Below are 20,411 nucleotides of genomic sequence, written 5' to 3' on the forward strand. Positions count from 1 at the left end.
AAGACTGGATGTGGCACTCAGTGCCATTGTCTAGCTGAGGTGTTAGCGCATGGGCTGGACTTGATGATCTTCAAGGCATCTTCCAACCCAGTGATTCTGTGAATTCTGTGAATTCTGTGAAGTGACCAGGGTAGCTCTCAAAGTAGCACAGTTAATATGTTCTCACCTAGAGTGAACTAATTCTCCATAAGGCAGGACTTTCTCAATTAGCTGCTGTGCTAATGGTGCCCCCACAACTTGCTGAAGGTATCTCGGGGTTCATCAGTGCTATTTGTGCTTCTATGTGCCTTGGATGTCCGGGGATCTTTGTGCTGCAGAGAATTACACTGTGGTCTCTTCTGGAGAACTATAAAATAGAGTAGAATATGAAATTTTGTTATGACCATGAGGGAGAGGGATAGGAGTACTGCCTTAATTCTCAATTATTTTGATTTTAGAGAACTTTCTTGGAGAACTTTTGACCAGAAGGAATGTAAAACTCAGAGTATATTATGTACTTACAAAGGAATAAAAAAATTCAAGTGTCAGTGACCATTAAAATCAGGTGAGGTATGTGGTAAGTGGATAGTTGTCCTGTTGAGATCAGTACCTTGGTAGAAGTCTTATTTATTCTGCAGTGTGGACATAGATAAAACCAGGGAAAGCATTTTCTGTATTTAACATGTTTGCATTCAATATGTACTAAATTTCATGGAATCATATTCATGGAAAAGAATCTCCTCAGAAGAGTATTCCCTTTTTTTTTTTTCATTAGCAATTTTCTTACAGTGACTTGGAATCTTAGTCTTGTCCTGGTGACTAATCATTCCTTCTCCTGCTTTTGCATACATAATATAGCCATTGTAACTCACTAATCAAAACTTTTGAAAATATCTGTACAAGCGAGGATACACAACAATATTAATGAATATTCCACATAGTGTTTAAAATACAAAATATTTGGGAGTTAATTAGTTCATTAGGGATTCTGCCTCTGAAAATATGAATATATTTGTGCTGATGCACTTTTCATACATATTTTCTCTTGTTAACAATGATGACAGCAATATAATGCCTGTAGTAAGAAAAATTGCCAAGAAAGCTTGGATGCCATTAAAATTTTGAGTTTTGTGTTGAGGCTACTCTTATCCATAGCCTTAACCAGGCAAAGCAGAATAACTGGAGTAGAAGAAACAAGGAGATGGAGAGGCAGGCGAGAGCTGTTTGTTGTGGTGCCCAAAGGAAACACGGTGGGAATGGGCTGTCCTGCACAGGTCCAGGAGCTGCCCTCGATGATCCTTGCAGATCCCTTCCAAGTCAGCACATTATCTGGTTCTGTGATACTCTCTGGGAATGGTCTCAAATTAATCTTCCAGAAATAGATTTAAAGCACATATTTAAATCCTGCTTTTTTGGACATCACTATGAGTTTAGGTGCAATCTGGGACAACTCCAACTTGGATGCAATAGCAATGTAATATCCCCATTACAATGATGCAATGATTGATTCAACAAGGCAGGAAGTCAGGACTCAAGATGCCAAAATACTCAGCTGGTTGAAAACTGGCAGAGCTCCACTCTGCAGTGGATTACACCAATTTACATTTGCTAAGAATCATGACTAATAACATTTAAATTACAAACCAAGTATTGGTAAATAGTATTAAAAAAAAACCAACAGATTTTTACACAAAAAGCAGAGGCTATTGCTGCAGTGGTTTCCCAGCTGAAGAAAGTCCTGTTTAGTCCATCCTAAGGAGTTTTTTTTTCCCCTAGAAGAGCAAAGGGAATGTTTATAAGGAGGTGTTGTATGTACAACTTGGGACTTGAAAGCAGGAATACAGGATACACAGGAAAATATTGTCCAGTGTGCTTCTTTAACTGTCTCTCAACAAAGCAAAACTTAGTATATTCTTTCTAGTTTTATAAGTGTTATGTTTTTTTAAAAAAAACAACAAAAACAACAACAACAAATAGTCATGCGATTGTCATTTCAACTTAAGAAGGTTCATGTAACTTTGTCTTACCCGTGAACTCTCTGTGCATTCAGGCATTATGAAGCTGCTCTGGTGTGAATGATATGTGGTTTCTACAGAGGAAATAGACTGTTAGAAAAAAAAAAAGTAATAGACAGCAGGTTAATAGAATTTTAAAATCCATGTAACAAAATAAATATTGAGGCTGATCTGAATAGCTGCATTTCTTGGTAAGGATTTTGTCTTTGAAAAGACAAAAATACGTACAAAGTTCATAGTCACATTCTGGTCTAAAACTAGATACCTCGTTATACAGGAAAAAAAAGGTGAAGGGCCTAGTGAACTACAGAATTAAGTAAGTACATAGTTTCATTTTCATGGAAGTATGCACAACATAGACTGTTCACAGAAAAGACTCATGACTAAGCTAATTGACAGCTCATTTAATCTAATAAACTACCACAAGTATGCTTCTGGACTCCAGCTCCTAAAATACCTCTAGGGACAGGAGAGAGAGAAGGAGGGGAACCCTGCAGTACCCAGAAAGGAAGGCCTTGGATTAGAGAACATGCCTTGTAGCAATGCACAAGCTTGTCTGTTCCAAACTGATTGAAGAGAATCCTCTTTTACAGAAACACTGAATTAAAAAATGTGGGTCTGTGTAAAGAGCTTTGATGTGACAAACACACTGGAGCTTCACTATGGCTGTTACAGCAAAAAATGCCATCTTGTGCAGTGAAACCTTTTCAGGCAACAGCATAATAGAATGAAGCAGCAGATAGAGGCAGTTCCAAAGAACTCTACTCTCCGAATCTGCTTCCTTTTTTGATACATCTCTGCAAAAACAATCCATGCATGATGTTCATAGGTCATGCTGTTATTACAGTTCCAGGAGCTATAGAGTGAATCCATAGAGGTTGACTTAGCCTTTAAATATTCCTACTGAGACAAAAATACTGTTTCTTCCTACAAAATAAAAAGAGAGCCAGCTAGGTATGGGTATATGAGATGTGGTGATGAACTTCATTCACAAAATGAGTCCAGCAGCAATTGTTAGAAAATTTTTTATTTATTTTGTCTTTCGAATGCTGTTTTATAATAATTAGATGTTCCTTAGTGAAGAGTCCAGCCGAGATTCTGCAGGAGCACATTTCATCCCTTGCTCAGTGTGAGGTCTGGCCTAATGCACAGATGGTGCCAGTCTGCTCAAGCACTCACACTGGCAGCAGCTTCCCAGGCCACACGTTCAGCTTTCCAGGTCTGGGGTCAGTCTCTAGAGCTTAACTGAGATGAGTGACTTCTAGGAGAGACTGGTCTGTGATTTGAACTCCCCTGGAGCAAGGATGTTCAGGAAATCTTCCTTCTGCCAGAAGGAATTGTAACCCAGAGTAACTTTCTGTCGGATTCTACAGGTTTTATCTAAACTAATCTTAGAAGCTCTGTTCTAGAAGCCCTACAAACACACCACTGGCTTAAACCTATAGAGCTGTCATACAGTGCTTGCCTTGTTCATTCATTATCTGTGTAGAGGTCTGTGCAAGGGGAGACTTTAACAGCTTACTTAAAATTCATGTAAGACTCAGATCTGGATGATCTTCTCTATTATCATAGGAGCCTGCAATTCCTGCTCAAGAATGTGATGTGGCAGGTAACTTAGCAGTAAACAATTTCTTTCTTACTATTTTTCTCAATGATTGGCACTATATTTATTGTTCTTTCTTTAGAGTCATAAAGTAAATTTAATGAATTAGCAAAGGCTTTATAAAAATTTGAAATTAGTTTTTGAAAATGTTAAACAGATACCTGGAGTAGAAACTTCTATTTATTTTTATCAGCTGTATTATTTATTATTTTATGCATGAATGTATTTATTTATTTATTTATTTTAACTACTATGTATCAAGTTGGATTAGATTTGTATATGCTTTAGCCAAAGGCAGATAATTTTGTATCTCATGCTATTCTCTGATGAGCTAGCAGATGGACCGAGGGGATATATGGAGACATTCCAAATTATGCTACACTCACCCTTGTTAAGCTTGAAGTAATAGAGGGTTTTATGATTAACAAAAGTATTAAGAAGAAATGCAAGAACTGGATTTTTTTTAAAGATAGTTGATTTTAAGGCTAACAACCTAAATGTATTTGGTGGACATTTCTCTGGAATTCCCGGCTGTGGGCTTTGTAAGTTTGAAGTTCATTCAAAAATGAAATTTTTGATTGAAATGTTGTGATTGCCATAGGTTCTGGGGAGTTTGTCAGTATTTTGACCCTGGATTTCAAAATACTTCTGACATATAAAATAACAATATATGGTGCAGTCCATCCTTCACCCCTGAAAATGGAAAATGTAACTGATACCACAACACTTGTAGACACAACTGGTGTTACTATAAAGCTGTTCACTGGATGCCCTGGGTGTACTCTCCAGTGCTCCAAGAAAGGAAGGCAAGTGTTTAAATTTGGAAAATAAAGAAATAAAGAAATTTTTCTATTAGTTCAATTTGTACCACTCAGCGAGGTTCCCTATGACTAACTTCAAAAATCAGAAGTGTGTTATATTCTTTCATTTCTCCTTTTGCTTCTTTTTGTTGTCCTCAATGAAACAAAATACTAAGCAACTTTTTTAGAAACATAAAGCAGAGAACACTTTTTAGCCATATAAAACAAAACTACATTTTTATATAATCTTGAAATGAAAATTTAAACAAGTCAACTATTTTGAAGTTGTTGATCCACTGTTATTGGGTCACCAGTTTTACATTGGTTTAAACTTCCTTGAGTTCAGGCCATATTTATGGGTCATTCTGGTTGTCTACAACTGAAGTTTCTCACTAAAGTGCAGGTTTTTTTATGTTGTTTTTCGAAGGAAAAATAGGAAAAAAAATTAAAAAAGAGAGAAACTCTATTTAATTTTTTAAATTACCACAGTAATGTGCAATAAAATAGATAACAGAAAGTTTGGCTGAGTGTGAGTATATTAAGCCAGCCTCTGAAGCACTTGCATTCTTTCTAAGCATAAATAGACACACTATTCACACTTGTCTTTTCATTCCTAAGGCGAGGGCACCAGTCTGCTGTCTCTGAGAGGGGTGTGGTGAAGGAAAAGGGGGTCAGAATTACTTTTAGAATGGAATTATGAAGGGGTTGCTACAGTGAAACATGGTCACTTTGGAAATGTATTGTGGAGTCACAGTCCATTTACCAGAATTATAATAATGTGTGAGATGGGTTAGCCTGTTCAGGGACTCCCAAGGTTATTAACAGCTTTTTTAACAATGTATGCCCCATCTGAGGTATACCACTGCCACTGCTATATTGTGCAACCAAATACCAAACTGCAGGCATTAAAAGTAGAATTCTCCAAACAGAATTCTATTGAGTTTACACGTTGAGCAATGTCGAGCTGGGAAATGTGAATACATATCTGCAAGTTTTCTTTGTAGTCCAAATGGAAATTAAGAGATTGACAAAACACAGGGAGCCTCATTTAGTGTTTGCAGATGCCACTCTCTCTCTGCTCCCTTAGCAATAAACTGACATTTTGAAGCGTTCTTCCAGCAAACAAAAGCAGCTGTAAGTCACTAAGAATAGGTGGCTGCATTAACAAGGCTTGCTCAAGCTCAAGGGAAGAGATGGCCTAACATTATCATAGTTTTAATTACTATTTGATGATCTGGATAATCTTTGATCAAGGCACTCTTCTTGATTGATTTGTAATATTCTGTTGGCTTTAACAATAATAAATTCTGTCCTGTTGGTACTTACATTCAGATTTTTTTTTGTAGAAGCTCAGAATAAAATGAACCATTTTCTTTAAAAAATATTCATACACTAAACCCAACAAAACCATTAGATCTAGCAATTTTCCAAGTCTTGTGCTTAGTAAAATGCAAAAAAACCCCATTTGAATTCTCTGAGATTTAAAATTACTTTTGGGGAGAGAGTTGGTAGATGATAAATTGCGTTAAGAACAGTTAAGGCAGGCCAAGATTTCCTATGAATAAGTGAGTTTGAGAAATTACCTAAGTGCCCATCTCCAAATATACCAGACGTGCAGAATAAATGTGAAACATTTTCTTCCTATTGTTCCTCTGTTACAAGAAAGATCCACTTGTACTCAGGAATTGGGAATTTTGAGTTCTTAGTCTCAGCTAAAAGCCTGAGTTAAAACTGCTATGAAACTCATAAATGATGTCATCCACTTATTTAATACTGTATTTTTATCATTAGGAAGTAAAATTGAATACCTTAAAATACACTTTTCTTAACAAAGGGGGATGTAAAATCTGCTTATCATGTAAAGGAGCAGAAGTAGAAAGCTGAACTCCTTTTTTATCAAGGTTTAAATACGAAGTGGCAATTACAAAAATTGCTTCTTAATTTGAAAGTCCTCTGGACTACTCTATTAATTATCAGCAGTCAAAAGGGGCTGATGATTCCTACAAAGTGTGCCTGATTATATGCTTCCCTTTGAGTAGGCACCTGAGTGAGCCCATTGACTCTGGCACTGCTTATCCTCTGATGTTAACTGAGGCATAAGTGTTCCCAGCATCCTGCAGAATTCAGTCTGAGTGTTTTACTTAAGAATGAACTTGCTCTGATAATTTTTTTTCCTAATGTGCATGTCACTACTATGATAAGTCATGGTTTTCAGCACATCAGCTGCCCTGTCACTTGTCATCCCAGACCTTTAGAGCAGTCAGTGATCAGGCAAGTGACTCTGAAAAGCAGCAGCTACAGTTAACTATTGGGGTGGTTTCCTCCTTTGTGTTGTTGCCATGAATTTCAGGAATGAAGGCATCTGTGAGTTGCTAGGGAGCAGCTGTAATCTTATTTATGCACTATATGGAGCAGAGAGTAAGACATATAAAATACTCAGACTGATTTCTTTGAACACACAGAATGCTTCTTAGGAATGAGCATTTTTCAATGTGTTTCACAGTGAATTGTGACTGATTCAAAGAAAAGAAGTGTCTTGTGAGAAAGGAATATTGTCTGGCATGTATTAGAAATAGAAAGTATTAATATAACTTTGGAGATACGATACACTTGTAAGAGGATAGAATTTTCTTATGCTTGGTAGATCATGTTGTTTTTGGCTACTAAAATTTCAGTTAAAGGAGAATATCTACAGTAATAAAAAGTTAGCAATAATACTATGTAATATAATACTATATAATACTATATAATATAACATAACATAATATATATATAATAATTATAATATAATATAAAATTTGAAAATGGTTATTTCTTTTTTCTGACATTTCCGGCTCCCAGGATCTCATCATATGTTTGGATGTCTGTCACATGACCTCTCCTCTCTGCTTTTCTTTCAGAAATGAGATCATGATGTATCTTCATGGCACTGGTAAAAACAAAAACTAAAATTGCTAAATATACATGTGTTATTAGTTGATATTTTGTCAGGTAAACAAAGTTATTAAAACATAAACTTTGAATCTTTAAAATATTGAATATTATTAATACAGCTAAAATTTATTTATTTATTTATTTATTTATTTATTATTTTAACATTACCCAAAATTTCAGGAAAAAATTAACATTTTTTTTTCAGCTGAGGACTGGGCTGAAATTGAGCTGATGGCCCGAGGTACAGGCAGAGGTTCCTGGTGAGTCTGGTCTTGGTCACTGAGGCCTGGTAATGCCACAAAGTGATGGAAAGAAGAGACTGGAAGGACCAGGGGGAATTGGCAATGGGAGGCCCTTTCCAAAAGTGAGGAGTGGGCAGAAAGAGAATTCTTTACTCAGCCTTTATATAAGTTTTAATCTGTTCAGAAAGATTTTTAAAACTTAATAAATAGGTTAATTATTTTAGTAGACAAGCTTGTAAAACCTAGGTCAAGATTTCACAAGTACTCAGTAGTTTGGTGTGGTTGCTTTCAGAAAAGATGGAGGAAAAACCCACCACAGAATTTTGGTTGATTTTACTGCAAGCTCAGCACTGTCTTTGATCAGTAGTTTTTGCCATCATTGTAGTCTCCAGCTGGTCTAGACTGACAATAAAGCATTTGGTGATAAGGCATTGATTGTTGACAGAGATGTCTCAGCCCAGCTGAGCTAAGTGGTCTTGAAAGGAGTATTGAAATAATAAAAGCATCCATAGATTTACCTTGTACAGATCAGTATTACTGGAATGGTTGAGCTATTTTATTTCTCATTTACAAAGCTGGAAAAATTACAGTGATTTTGGTTAACTTTTGGAATTCTGGGTTTGAACTTCTGAAGACATTGGCTGGTATGATTTCTATGTCCATGGAAGCATTCTGTGATGGAAATGAGATTGGCATGTTCATGTCCTATGTTTGGGCTCTCAGCCAAGTTACCACTGCCTGAAGGAAAGGCTCTGTTGTTTTCTAAACTGGAAGAATGACATGTTCAGAGCAAACAAACACACAAAGAGGCAAAGGAGTTCTACTGCAGTTGAAAATAATTCTTTTTCTGGGTGTGATAAAGCATGAGGGCCATTTAAATAAATTTTCAGTGCTAGGGCCAGCCCCAATGCCTGCCGCAATATAGCAAGAGCCATGTAATAACATCTTTCATTCTCTCTCAGTTTATGCAGAGGTGTTTGACTTGCCCTGCTGAGCTTTATAGGAAGCAAGGAGAACATCTCTTTGTGAGAGATTTATAAACATGTCCTTGAAGACTGAACAGAGAGGGGCACGTTCTGCTGAGGAGTCGGCAGTGTCTCTAATCTTTGTCACATTCAACTATTGTTGTGTTGTTTCACCTTAATGTGACTCTCTTCGTCACGTTCTCTCCCCTAAAACCTTGCAGTTCATTATGTGCAATTTTAGTACAGTTTTTCCTGAATAAAGAAGTGCATGACTACTGACTTAAGAAAAGAATTAAAGTATTTTTGTGCTTTGACCTTACAGGTTTTGCTTAGTCATGCAATGAGGCTTTATTCTGTGACAAGTGACAGGGTTTTACTGGCAATTTGGATATCTTTTAGCAAAATATTAGTGATTAAAGTTTTAAAAATATTTTAGATGTAAAAACCAATAGAAATTTATATTAATTTAGTTAAAGCAGTTTAATAAATTGTATTCAAATTAGCTCATTTGACAAGCTACAGAGCCTGCCAAATTGTATTTTGTGAGACAAATGATCACATCTTTGCCAATAACACCCTTTATGGCTATTTGTGATGAGCATTTGCTAATTTTGTTAGACTGGTAGGTGGGAGGCTTGGAGAAGGAAAAGTTTGTCCCAGGGTGCCAAATTCTGAAGTGTGTATCATTTCTCTGTGTAATCTTGTGCTGACCTGCTGCAGTGATATGGTGAATTAAAGAAAAGGGTAGTAGGCAACAAATAAATTATGTACACACCTCCTAAATAATTAATGAATATTAGACTGTTCCTTGGTAGTCGAGACAGGTCTCACACTTCAGGAAAATAAAGAAGTGTGTGATGTTCCAAGTAATTTCTGATGCTGTTTGTTTAGGAGCTTGCAGGATAAATCTTCCCCTGGCAGTAGAAGCAGGGTGGATTGGTGCTCTGAGCCCTGCCATGGGGTAAAACAAAAAAGGGGAGAAGAATAATAACTGACTCAGACCTATGTGGAATCTTGTGCAAATCTCAAAGGATTTTATTTTGGGTGGGAGTTGTTCTGAATTTTATTTTTTTGAGATCACTGACAAATACAAGTTGTGAAGCCAGCCTCAAAGTGGTAGGACCCACAATATCTGTTATAAAGGTTTTAAGGATGTTCCTATCTCTTGGTGATGATCTCTTCATTATGTGATTCAGGCTTTTGAATTTTTCTGTTATCTGGAGAAGAAATATGAAAATGTTTATTTTTTCCCTACAAATGTCCCACTGTCCAACAGTTTGACTGTCTGCAGCTTTCAAACCATTCAAGCCTGGGGATGTGGGAATACCTTCCCTGTAGGAATTAGGTATGTGAAAAATGGGAGTGCTTTCAAATTGGGGTTTATGGGATCATGCATTGCTGGAAGAACAAATTAGATACAGGGATAAAAGTGCAAATTTTCCATTCTCAATCCCTTACCAGAATGGCTAACTGTAACTTTACATTGAGCACAGCACAAGAAGGACAAGACCTGTTGGAGTGAATCCAGCAGGACACAAAGATGATTAGAGAGATGGAACACCTTTCCTATGAGGACAGATTGAGACAGTTCAGATTGTTCATCCTGGAGGACTTTGGGGAGACCTTATGGTGTCCTTCCAGTACCTAAAAATGGCTACAAGAGAGTTGGAAAAGGACTTTTTACAAGGACATGTAGTTACAGGATGAGAGGAAATGGCTTTCAATTCTAGAATAAAATGTCTTTATTTCCAAATTTCTTAGATTGATAATTGTCTTATAGGACAATTCTACTATTAAGATATTTCCTAAAAAATCCCAAAAACCAACCCTTCCACCCCTAAAAATAAGACAAACCCAAAAAAACCCACAAGCCCCTCAGAAAGAGATTTTTGGGTTTAACCAGAGATGAATTTTTGTGTGGCTATTTTGAAAAGCAAGCACCTCAAAAGTATCCGAACTGTGATCTGAGTTGATTAGGATCTGATACTTCTTGTAGTAGTTTTCTGCTCATGGTGCACTGATTTTTTAAAATAGTTATTACTATATGAGGAATAAAGCTTATTCCACTTGCTCAGTTGCTGGTAAGAAGGAATGACTGTACTTCTGAAGGAAAATAAACAACAAACCCAGACACAACAGAAATTTTGTTAAATTTGTAAGTGCTGAAAAGCTGTGGCAGCCTATGGGACATGCCTGATAAAAATTTCCATCTATAACTGCAGTTGTCAGAAAAGTTTTTGTGGTGCTTATCAGCTACAGGCACCAGAGACATACTGTGGAGAGTTTCTTTAAGCTTTAGCCCGAGAAAGCTGGCGGGGCTGGTGGGCTCAGTCTGCTGGGCAGTTTTTTGGCTCTCGTGCTGGATGGCAGCCAGGGCATTAGTGCTGGACCTGTTCCTGCCTGTGCCTGGAATCACTCCCTGGGACACAGCACAGCCCCCACCAGGCAGTGCTACAGAGGCAAAGCACTTGAGTAAACTCAGGCCATCTGTTGGCTGCATAAATTAGTTTTAACCATTTGCCCATCTAGCTATAAGGTATCCACTTTTTTCTTTTTGTTTTTTCCTTTTTTTCCCTTCCAGATAATGTATTTTTTCTTTATCGAGTTCTAGTAGGACAGATACAGACAAATGCATTTTTGCATTTTTTTGTTTCTTCCTTTTTACAGTTACATGCTTTTCACTTTAGTGTCTTTGATTAACAAATAAAATTATCTCTTTCATATACATGTTCTGCTTTGGAAACAGTTAATGGCTCCTCAGAGATAACCTTTATTCATGACAGAGGAGAAACATTTGTATTTCCCCTCTTCCCCCTCATCTTTTTTCCCCATTTCCCCTTTTGTATTTCTGCTTTTCCCTTTTTTTCATCTTACTTGTTCCTCCTTCTCTTTCCTTGTGAATACTAATACTATCATATGAATAAATAGATAGGGGACTAAACTGATTAAATTAACATAACTTATATTAATTAATTCAATTGGTGTGTTTGTTTTTCAGCTACCAAGGAAGAATTCAATTCAGCAACAACTATTTTATTTGAAATTCAGTCATTTTAAAGGATCTTCATTTTACTGCTTTCTTAGCACTCTGTGGGAATCAGATTCCTTGATTATTTTGCAGTTGGTTAATTGACAAACTGGTCAATTTTAAAGATTTATTAAATGATTTTTAGTGTCAGCTTCTACCTCTCAGACAAAAAGGTGAAGTACTTCTTTCACAGGGCCCATTTGGATTTTCCTAGCAGTAGTCTTTATGGATCTCCAGTAGGAACAGACGACATCTTGATGCCTCTTCTGTCAAGTCACTTGGCTTATTTTGAATGTGTACTGTCATTCTGATTTATTTCTATTTTTTTCTTTTGCAGATTTATTTGAAAAACACAGCATTGTATACTGTACAAGCAAACAACCCTCGTCAGCTAGTGGAAATTGCAGCCAGAGACATTGAAAAACTTCTAAGTAACAGGTCTAAAGCCTTGGTGGTGAGTACTAATGGGTTAAGTTTTCTATTTAGTATTTTAAAATATCTTTATTTACTATTGAAACATGCTTTCATTGTTATTTTTACTGCCTATACACTTAGAAGCAGTGTCAGTGTGATGTGTATAAGACATGACATGTAGAAAGATGGCTCCTGACTTCATGGTAAAAATGAACTAGTTTGTTGGCATAGGGCAGATGTTTATAATATTGACCGACAGATAGAAACCACGGCCAAGTAAGAAATCAAGTTATAAATAGATTGGAAAATATTCCTCTAGGTGACGTACATGAATGTTTATAACTTGAAGATCACTGTACTCTATAGTCAGCAAGGAGCTTGGGGAAACAAGAAACAAGGTTTTTTGGGTTTTTTTTTCTGATTTGTTAATTTAACCTGTATTTCATTCATATTTTGTGTGAAGGCCATGCTTCATTGTGACTTCAAAATTCTTTATGCTTAGATTAAGAGGTATCTGTTTCTTTAAAGAGCTTTTGCCAGCAGTCCCTTTCTCTTCTATCCTGTAAAACACCAGACCTGGGTAATTGCTTTGTATGGTTCCTACTCACATCACACTCACCAGTATAAGAATTTAAAGTGCTTTTCAGAAGATACTGACCAAACACACATGGAGGGATCTGGAGGAATTAGCAAACATACTTCATTCAGAATGAAGCTGTTAGAAATAGGTTTAAAGGATGTAAAAGCTGACTGGATTTTCTTGGGCAATTACATATCCACATTGGCTTGCAGATGAGTTTGGATATGTCATTTAAAGTGAAAGAGAGAAGAAAGAGGGATTAATTCACCTAACTGTAGACATCTACTCAGCTGGTTGTCCTAAACTCCTTTTTTTGTTCAGTGGAATAAAACAGGCACTCCTCAGTCAGGACTGACCTGACATTTTCTGAGTAAGACTTTAAAATGGGATGAACTATAGCTGAGAAGAACTTTCTTCTCTCTTTCTCAGCTGGAAAAGCCTCAAATCTAAATGCCTATATTATAAATGTGTAAAGCTGGGGGAGATAAGTCCCACCCAAAAAGTCCTTTCATCAGAATAGTTTCATGCAGCTGAAGAATCAGTGTGAGTGCAACTGCTGCTGCTGCCCTGAGGACTCACCTTCCTGAAGGCAATGAAATTTTGCACAGTCTGTTGTCTGTGCAAAGGTACCAGAAGAGGTACCCATTGTCCTGCCTTTGATTTTAACAAGGGTTCATTCTTCCAGTTGCCTTGTTTACCTAATACACAATATTAGTAAATAAAGTGCATCAGTGTTATTCTGGGCCAAAGCTTCTCTAATTCATTCAAATTCCTGAAAAATAGATCTGATATTTCTTCTTGTTTTCCTGTTTTACTTCAGTGGGCCTGTGTTTATGTATCATTTTGTGGACTTTGTACTACTGTTGCAAAATATTGTAAATCATTTGCAGACCTTTGAGAATATGTAATTTTCCCACATTTTTCCTTCAACCAATGTAAGTTTGGCTTTTTTAAGTTATCTCAACAAAAGCTTGTCTTTTCTCAAGACTTAAGATTAATGTAGGTTTTTTTTTTTTTTTATGTGTGTATGGTAGTGTGATCTTAAAATTTTAAGGAAATTAAAGAAGTATCTCATGCTTACTTTAAGAAATATTCCAGAACAGTTTTTCTGTGAATGTGGAAGAAAGGTGCTACTTCAGGCAAGCACATGGTCACGTTTTGAAAAGGGCAATATGATTCAGTTTCCTGAGGTAAAAGATGACTAAATTAGGAGAAGGATGGTCCTTTGGTCCAGTAGCTCCTAGCAGCTCAGACATTTATACTGACTTTTCTCTTTGCAATTATCCCAGATGTATACCAGAACTTTCAATGACTTCTGATTTTAAACCTTCCTGTACATATTTTTATACACAGGAGACACTCATTATCTCCTGAATCTGATCTATTGATTTCTGCTAAGAGGATATCTTCACCTTCCACATATATTTCTCTTTCTGCTTTTTTCAAGGACTACCTTTATGCTGTCAATTTATAAACTTTATGTAAAGAGGCTGAATTATTTATCTGAAGTTTCAGCATTCTTAAGTCTGATGGGTCACATTTTCTCTGAAATCAGGTGTGGAGTTGAATGGAAGTGTTACTAATGACTGCATAGAGGGTTTTACCAATGGGGCTAATATGACTCAAAGTGTTAATTAAGTCCTGAATCCTGAAAAGAGAATGATGCAAGGGCATCAGACATCCTGCAGTGATGCCATGAGGAAGGTGCCAGTGAATTACATCAACAGTGTTATTGTTCAGAGACTAGCATACCTCAGGGGTGCTATGGTTTCCTCTAGGAAGGAGACACAAGTGACCCTAGGGCGAGGTTATAATAAACAAATATTAGTGGTGACTTATCTAATAATAAGTTGCCTTCCCTTGAGCCATAAGAGCACCTCTAAATGAGAAAGGTCTCTTTCATTCTGAATCATTTGTGTTTTCATGTAACTGTAGGCTAGAAAAATCTCTAGCAATGAGAGTAAAATTACCAGGTAAATGGGTGTGAGCTGCTGTTTCACAGAAGCTTAAAACTGGTGGCTGAAATAGGTACTTGGCTGAGGAAGGAGAAGGGGGAAAGTCCTGATCTGAGCTCACATGGCTTTCCTAGGTTACTCTTACTAGGAAATGTGATGCATAGAAGAAAAAGTTAGGGTAAAAAAAATGGAAAATTTTCTAGCAAAGTGCAGTTGAGAAAGAGAGTAGTATGAGTAAGGAGGAAGCCAGGCAACAGCCTTCCAGTGAAGGATGTCAAAGACTGTCTTGCAATGGAGCCTGGTGTTGAAATAGTGAACGTTTCTTTTATAGCTTATTGCTGTTTACTGTGGTGTATTTGTATGGCCTAACCCTGCTGCACATCCCCTATTTCAATATAATGGGTTCCCATATGCAAATGGTCCTGCAAAGAGCAGGGAGTTAGACTCAATGATTCTTATGGGTTCCTTCAAACTCAGAATATTCTATAATTCTAGAATTTCATGATATTACAGAGAAGTTACTGTTCTGTCTCTGTGTACCTTATAAATGGTGGGTACAGATGAGCTGTGCTATACTGCAACCTGCATCCTCAGGTGTGTACTGGCATATGGGTGGAGGTTTCACTGAAAATAAATATAAAAATAAGGTGTCCTGCAATAACTATTGGCAAACCTCACAAAGCCTTTCCAAGGATACCAACAAACAGTATGCCTAGCCCATTGGGCTGTCTGGCACACAAATCGTTCATTTTTGATGGACTTAGCTGCAGTTGTAGCATTCCCACCCCATTCATGACTGCAATAGATTTCTGGAGCTATGTAGATCATGCTAATATATCAGAATTTTTTCATTCAAATGGAAAAGTTGGAAGATACTTACTTATTTCATGAGTGTAATTAGAAATATTAAAGAGAGTACCTGACATTGTACTATATTTCTAAAATATAGTTTGAAGAGTTGCAAATATTTCCTCATTGACTATATAAAATTAAACCATTTAAAGTTATTAATATACAAGGTGGATTAATGATACTTTTTTATTGCTCATGTAAAATACTGTAGTAATGTTAAGATTTTTAAAGATACTGATTTTTTAAATCATACTTTAAAATTAGAAAGGTTTATTTTAAATACTTCTGGGGTTTTGTTTTCTATTTATGCATTGCATCGTGAGGGGAATGAAGTATAATTTTGTTTATATAACATATTCAACATATAAAAAGTAATATTGTGATATTTGGTCCAGTGCTGCATGCCAATTTAAACAGCAGCTTCACTCCTGTGCAGTATGAAGTTGGTAGCTGTGCAGTCCTTGGCCTTCCTCTCCCCATTGCTCAGTAAAAGCTGGGGAGCATCCTGGATCTTCTACAGCAGGAAAATCTGCAGTTTTACCACTTCTCCTTTTTGCTCAGAGATCTGAATCATATAGTATAGATAGTATGCAATTTGTACTTTTTAGGTAGAAGAATATTAAGGAAAGAAAATTACCCAGTCTTTTCAAGCATGCTGCAGAAATTTTAGGGATAATAATCAAAACATCCTGTTTCTTGCTTAGCTGAGATCCCTTTCTGCATTCAGAAATCATTTAATGTTTGACTGTTTGTGTAATAGTTTGAGATTAATACTATTTATCCTCCTACCCAAAACTGTTTTTTATGCATATTCCCTTGCAAGTCTTTTCCATAATAAAATACCTCTTTTTGGAAGGCTTCAGTGGCAGGATATTATTGTCAACACTACATTGTACACTCACTGTGCATTTATTAGTACACTTTTCTTCCATTACTGCCCAAACCATAAGGCAACAGCAAAACCATTAGTGTAAAGCAAACACTCAAGCTCCACTAAAATACATTTCACTGGAGAATGAGAGGCAGTCATATTCTCACTGCTGAATTCCTGCTGATGATTTCTTTGTTTTGCTTTGGGGTCATTTGTGTCTGCTGTTAACTAACTCACGTTAAGGTCGCTCAGGGGAAGGCTCCAGTTGGTACTCTTGGCTTCTTGAGCTCTGTGTAGATAAAGGTGAATTACGTGCACATTTGCACCTTATTGTCTAGGTTTCTTCAGGCATCTCAACCAGAGGCATAATATCTTCATTCACTCCTTGCCTAGATTTCTTAAGAAAACTGAGGAAGCTGAGTTTCCATGGAAACTGAGGCACAGATTGTGTGCTAGGAGACAGGTTCCCTCTACGTGCTGTTGGGAAATGTCCAAGGTGCACAACTGTGTCTCTTGAATGAGGAGCTCAGAATGTTTATCTGCTGGTTAAGATGCAATTTCAACACAGCTGTGCAAGTGTGTCCAGATCTCTCAGTATTTCCCTGCCTGCCTGAAATAAGGCTTCAGTTTCTCACAATAAAACTGGGAAGCTTAAATGTGTTATAACATATTTTGAGGTTCCCAGGCAGAGATCCTATGCACTTTAAATAGGTTTGGGAATTTTTGTGTAGCTTGAAAAACCTATAAAAGTAAAATAAGTTTTGTAAGTGTACTTGATACTACTGTTTTTTTGAAAAATATTCTCACTCTAGCTTGAATTTTGTTTTGATTTTGAAAAACAACCTAACATTCTTAAAAGCACCCTGGGACACCTACCTTCTGGTCTGATAATCTTAAATTGCCTATAGTAATAAGATAGTTTTCCATTCTTTAAAAATACTCTATAGATAAATTTGAGTTGTCCACTCATTTAGCAAAACTTTGACAGGACAAAGATGTCAAAGGACAAAGGACAAGATGACAATCTCTTGGTTTTGGGCTCTGTTACAACTCAGTCACCAGTTTCCTGAGCTCCACTAAGAATTCCAAGGGGCCAAAATAGTCATGTCTCATAGATTAGTCCACCCTTCCTGCATGATAATCTAAAATTTAGAGCTGATCACTCTGTGATGCCTTGGGCCAGGTCTCTAAATTGAAAATATCTGTGAGTACATGTGGATACATATCTGGATATGAACATGCTTTAACAGGTGTGTTGAAATTGCTTCCAAACTATATTCCAGTGTCCCTTCAATTCCAAATGGTAAATCCATTTACTTTTATTCTCAGCCTGTGAGGGCTAAACTCCTTGCCTGAAAATAAGGTCATTCTCAGTGGTGTAGTTTGTATTCTTCTAAAGTTGGGGCAATCTGTGCTTCTGACTTCCCTCATTGATTTACAGTGACACACTAAACACTGTGATTTTGTCATTAGGAGACACTTATGAGCTACATCTTAAGTTGATGGAGGAATCTGATGTTTCCTGTTGATTGTTACATATGTGTGTGATATCCCATAGAATCCACAGTTTTACCCTTGAGTTGTGTTTGCATCAGAGGTTAATCAAGATAAAATATCTTTGCCTTCCTCTCTTTCCTAGATGATTTTACGAATGTAAGCCTTGTTGAGAATCGATTTGAAAACTGATATCAGTACAAAAAGAAGCACCACCCATGTCTTGGCAGATATACTACTATTCAGTTTTTAATTTTCAGGTGTTTCTATTCCTTTGAGTCTGCCAGTTACAGGCAGTGTTAGACAATTTCATTGCAAAGAGCTCAAGTTGGAGAAATTCAGAGAAGGAAAATAACTCGAACTGTACTTAGTCTCCCAGCAAACAACAATTTTCCAAATTTTGTTAATATTTTTTTGTTAGTTCTATGAAAAGCTGTGTGCCATAATGAAGCTGCAGTGGACTGTATGTGCTGGGCTGTTTGCCAAAATAATTTCAGGTATGACTTCTAAGAAGAGGAAGTCTGCAAAGATGGAAAAGAACAAATTAACTGGAGTAAATTACCAGTCAAAAAAATGAGCAGTTTTGTCTGTGCATGCTTTTGTGTCATGCAGATAGGTTTTATGTTATTTTTCACTCTAATGTTTTAATTTTCCCCTTGAAATTGTTTGGCTGTGCCTGTTTCTTCTCATTAATATTTGAAAGTATTTTATTTTACTGGCTTTTAGTTTCAAGCTGGGTGTCGCTCTTTAGCTATAAGAAAAGATTACACAAAGTGTGTATCAGCATCATAAAGCAAATGGCTTTAATTGCAATGATGGTCCCAGAAAAATGCTTGCACTTTGGAAAAATACAACTAAAAAACAGTTTCCTGTGTCTAGGGACTGTATGATCATGTATGCATGCCATATTTTTTACCTGACAATACGTCTTGGTTCTTTAACTCTTTTCTGTTATCTATTTGGTAGAATTTTACATTGTTAGGACTCTAGGTGTATTCACATGTTTACTCTTTGTATCTCCATCAATTCTCTACATACTGAGCAGCTCACTGATATGGAAAATATTTAAATTTTATTTCTGGATGCTTCCTGTATTTAAAATAGACATTATCATCTCCTTGTTGCAGCACTAGATTTAGATTTCAGTGCATGGCTAGAGTTGGTCTAAATAGCTCCTTCAGATGTGGCAGGAGCTTCGCAAGTGAGTTTAAGACTAATACTTTGCTGGCTTTGAAACTACCCTCACTGGAAATTTGCACACTATCAGAAGAAGTTTTGCATATGCTCTTTTAGACTACAGTACTGAATCTATTAGCCTGTATGAACATTGTTTAAATCTCTAGATGTAAACGTAGTCTATTTTGAAAGTCAGCTGTAGTTGCTGAAGCAAATGCATTTTGGAATGGCAGCTAGTGAGATGCAACACTTGTGAAGTCAAACATTTGTCAACTTTTCCACATGTCAGATGTTTGAATTTGTTTTTGCTTGTCTTGCCTAGAGTTTTATTTTATTAGCAAAAAACCAGGTTGTGTGGATGCATCATTATGCCTCAGAGGATAGATTCACATAACTCACATATCTTGCAAGACATCATAAAAGTCTGGAAAAATAAATCAGAGGGCTTGCAGTGAAAGTTCTTATGAATATTGCCTGTTCCCATGCTTTTCATTTCACAGCAGATTTGCTTTCTGCAGATCTTGTAAACTTGTTGACAGATAAAGAGGAGGTCATCCCTCCAAATTCCCATGCCCTCATAGATAGCCACAGTAATAATTTTGATTTCTGTGGCCATGAACTGTACATAGTGCTGCAATGGCATCCAGTCTGCGAGCTTAGAGAGACACCTGCTGAATCTCCATCCTGCCAGCACAGTGCATTGCACTTGGAGCTTTAATTGTGTCTGAGACAAAGAAAGCTAAAAGACCCTTGTGGTAAATAATATTTGACCAGCTTCACCATCTGACATTTCTTTCTCCTTACACAGTAAATTGTCACTGTTAGCATAGTTTTGTTGCATTCACATTTCATATGGAGAAAAATAAGGAGCACTGATAGCTGTAGCAGTTCTTTCCCATTTAGATCCCTTTATATATTCATTTGCACAAATTCACTTACAAAGTAAATGTCCATGGTTAGTTTTGCAGGAGTTTTGTTGCAGATTTTTTACTCCCTGTGAGAGATTCTTCGTGGGTTTTTTACAAGCAGGTTTCTTTGTCTAGGTTTATGGATACTGAAATTTCATTTGTGAAAGACATTCTGCAAGCACATGACCTCATTGATGCCAGCATCACCCTAACCTAGGGGTTTGACTGTGAAAGGTAAAATATTGCTCAAACAAGTCTTGGTTTCTTTTGGTTTTAAAGTTACTTTTTAGCATTAGAAACTCAATATTTAAAATAAAACAATGCAACCCAAACCTCTGTAGTTCTTTTTCTTGGATTACTTCCAGTTTTTGTCTCAAGGGCTTTGCTAGCCTTCTTACCCTCAGGCAGCTTCTTCTCATGAAGTTGTTTTCCATGTATGAGCTTCTGCCTGATAGGCGAAGAGAACTGTTTTCTTCCTTATTTCTTGGTCTGATGGCTTCCATTCACATCGTGCCCAAAAACCACTTTTATTTATTTATTTATTTATTTTTTTTTGGTAAGACTGTTTTCCTCTGTGGCTAGTTGAAAATTTTAC

At 36.7% G+C, this 20,411-nt stretch overlaps 1 protein-coding gene across 8 annotated transcripts in view; it reads left to right on the forward strand.

The window, feature by feature from the left end:
* CACNA2D1 (calcium voltage-gated channel auxiliary subunit alpha2delta 1) overlaps positions 1-20,411 on the forward strand; it is a 357,726-nt gene that overhangs the window by 55,269 nt on the left and 282,046 nt on the right. For all 8 annotated transcript variants that reach the window (XM_033514368.1, XM_015628094.1, XM_015628095.1 and 5 more), the window contains exon 3: positions 11,904-12,020. In XM_033514368.1, the coding sequence (XP_033370259.1) occupies positions 11,904-12,020 (117 nt within the window). The remainder of the gene's footprint in view (positions 1-11,903; positions 12,021-20,411) is intronic.

Source organism: Parus major, chromosome 1A, assembly GCF_001522545.3.
Source record: "Parus major isolate Abel chromosome 1A, Parus_major1.1, whole genome shotgun sequence".
NCBI lineage: Eukaryota > Metazoa > Chordata > Aves > Passeriformes > Paridae > Parus > Parus major.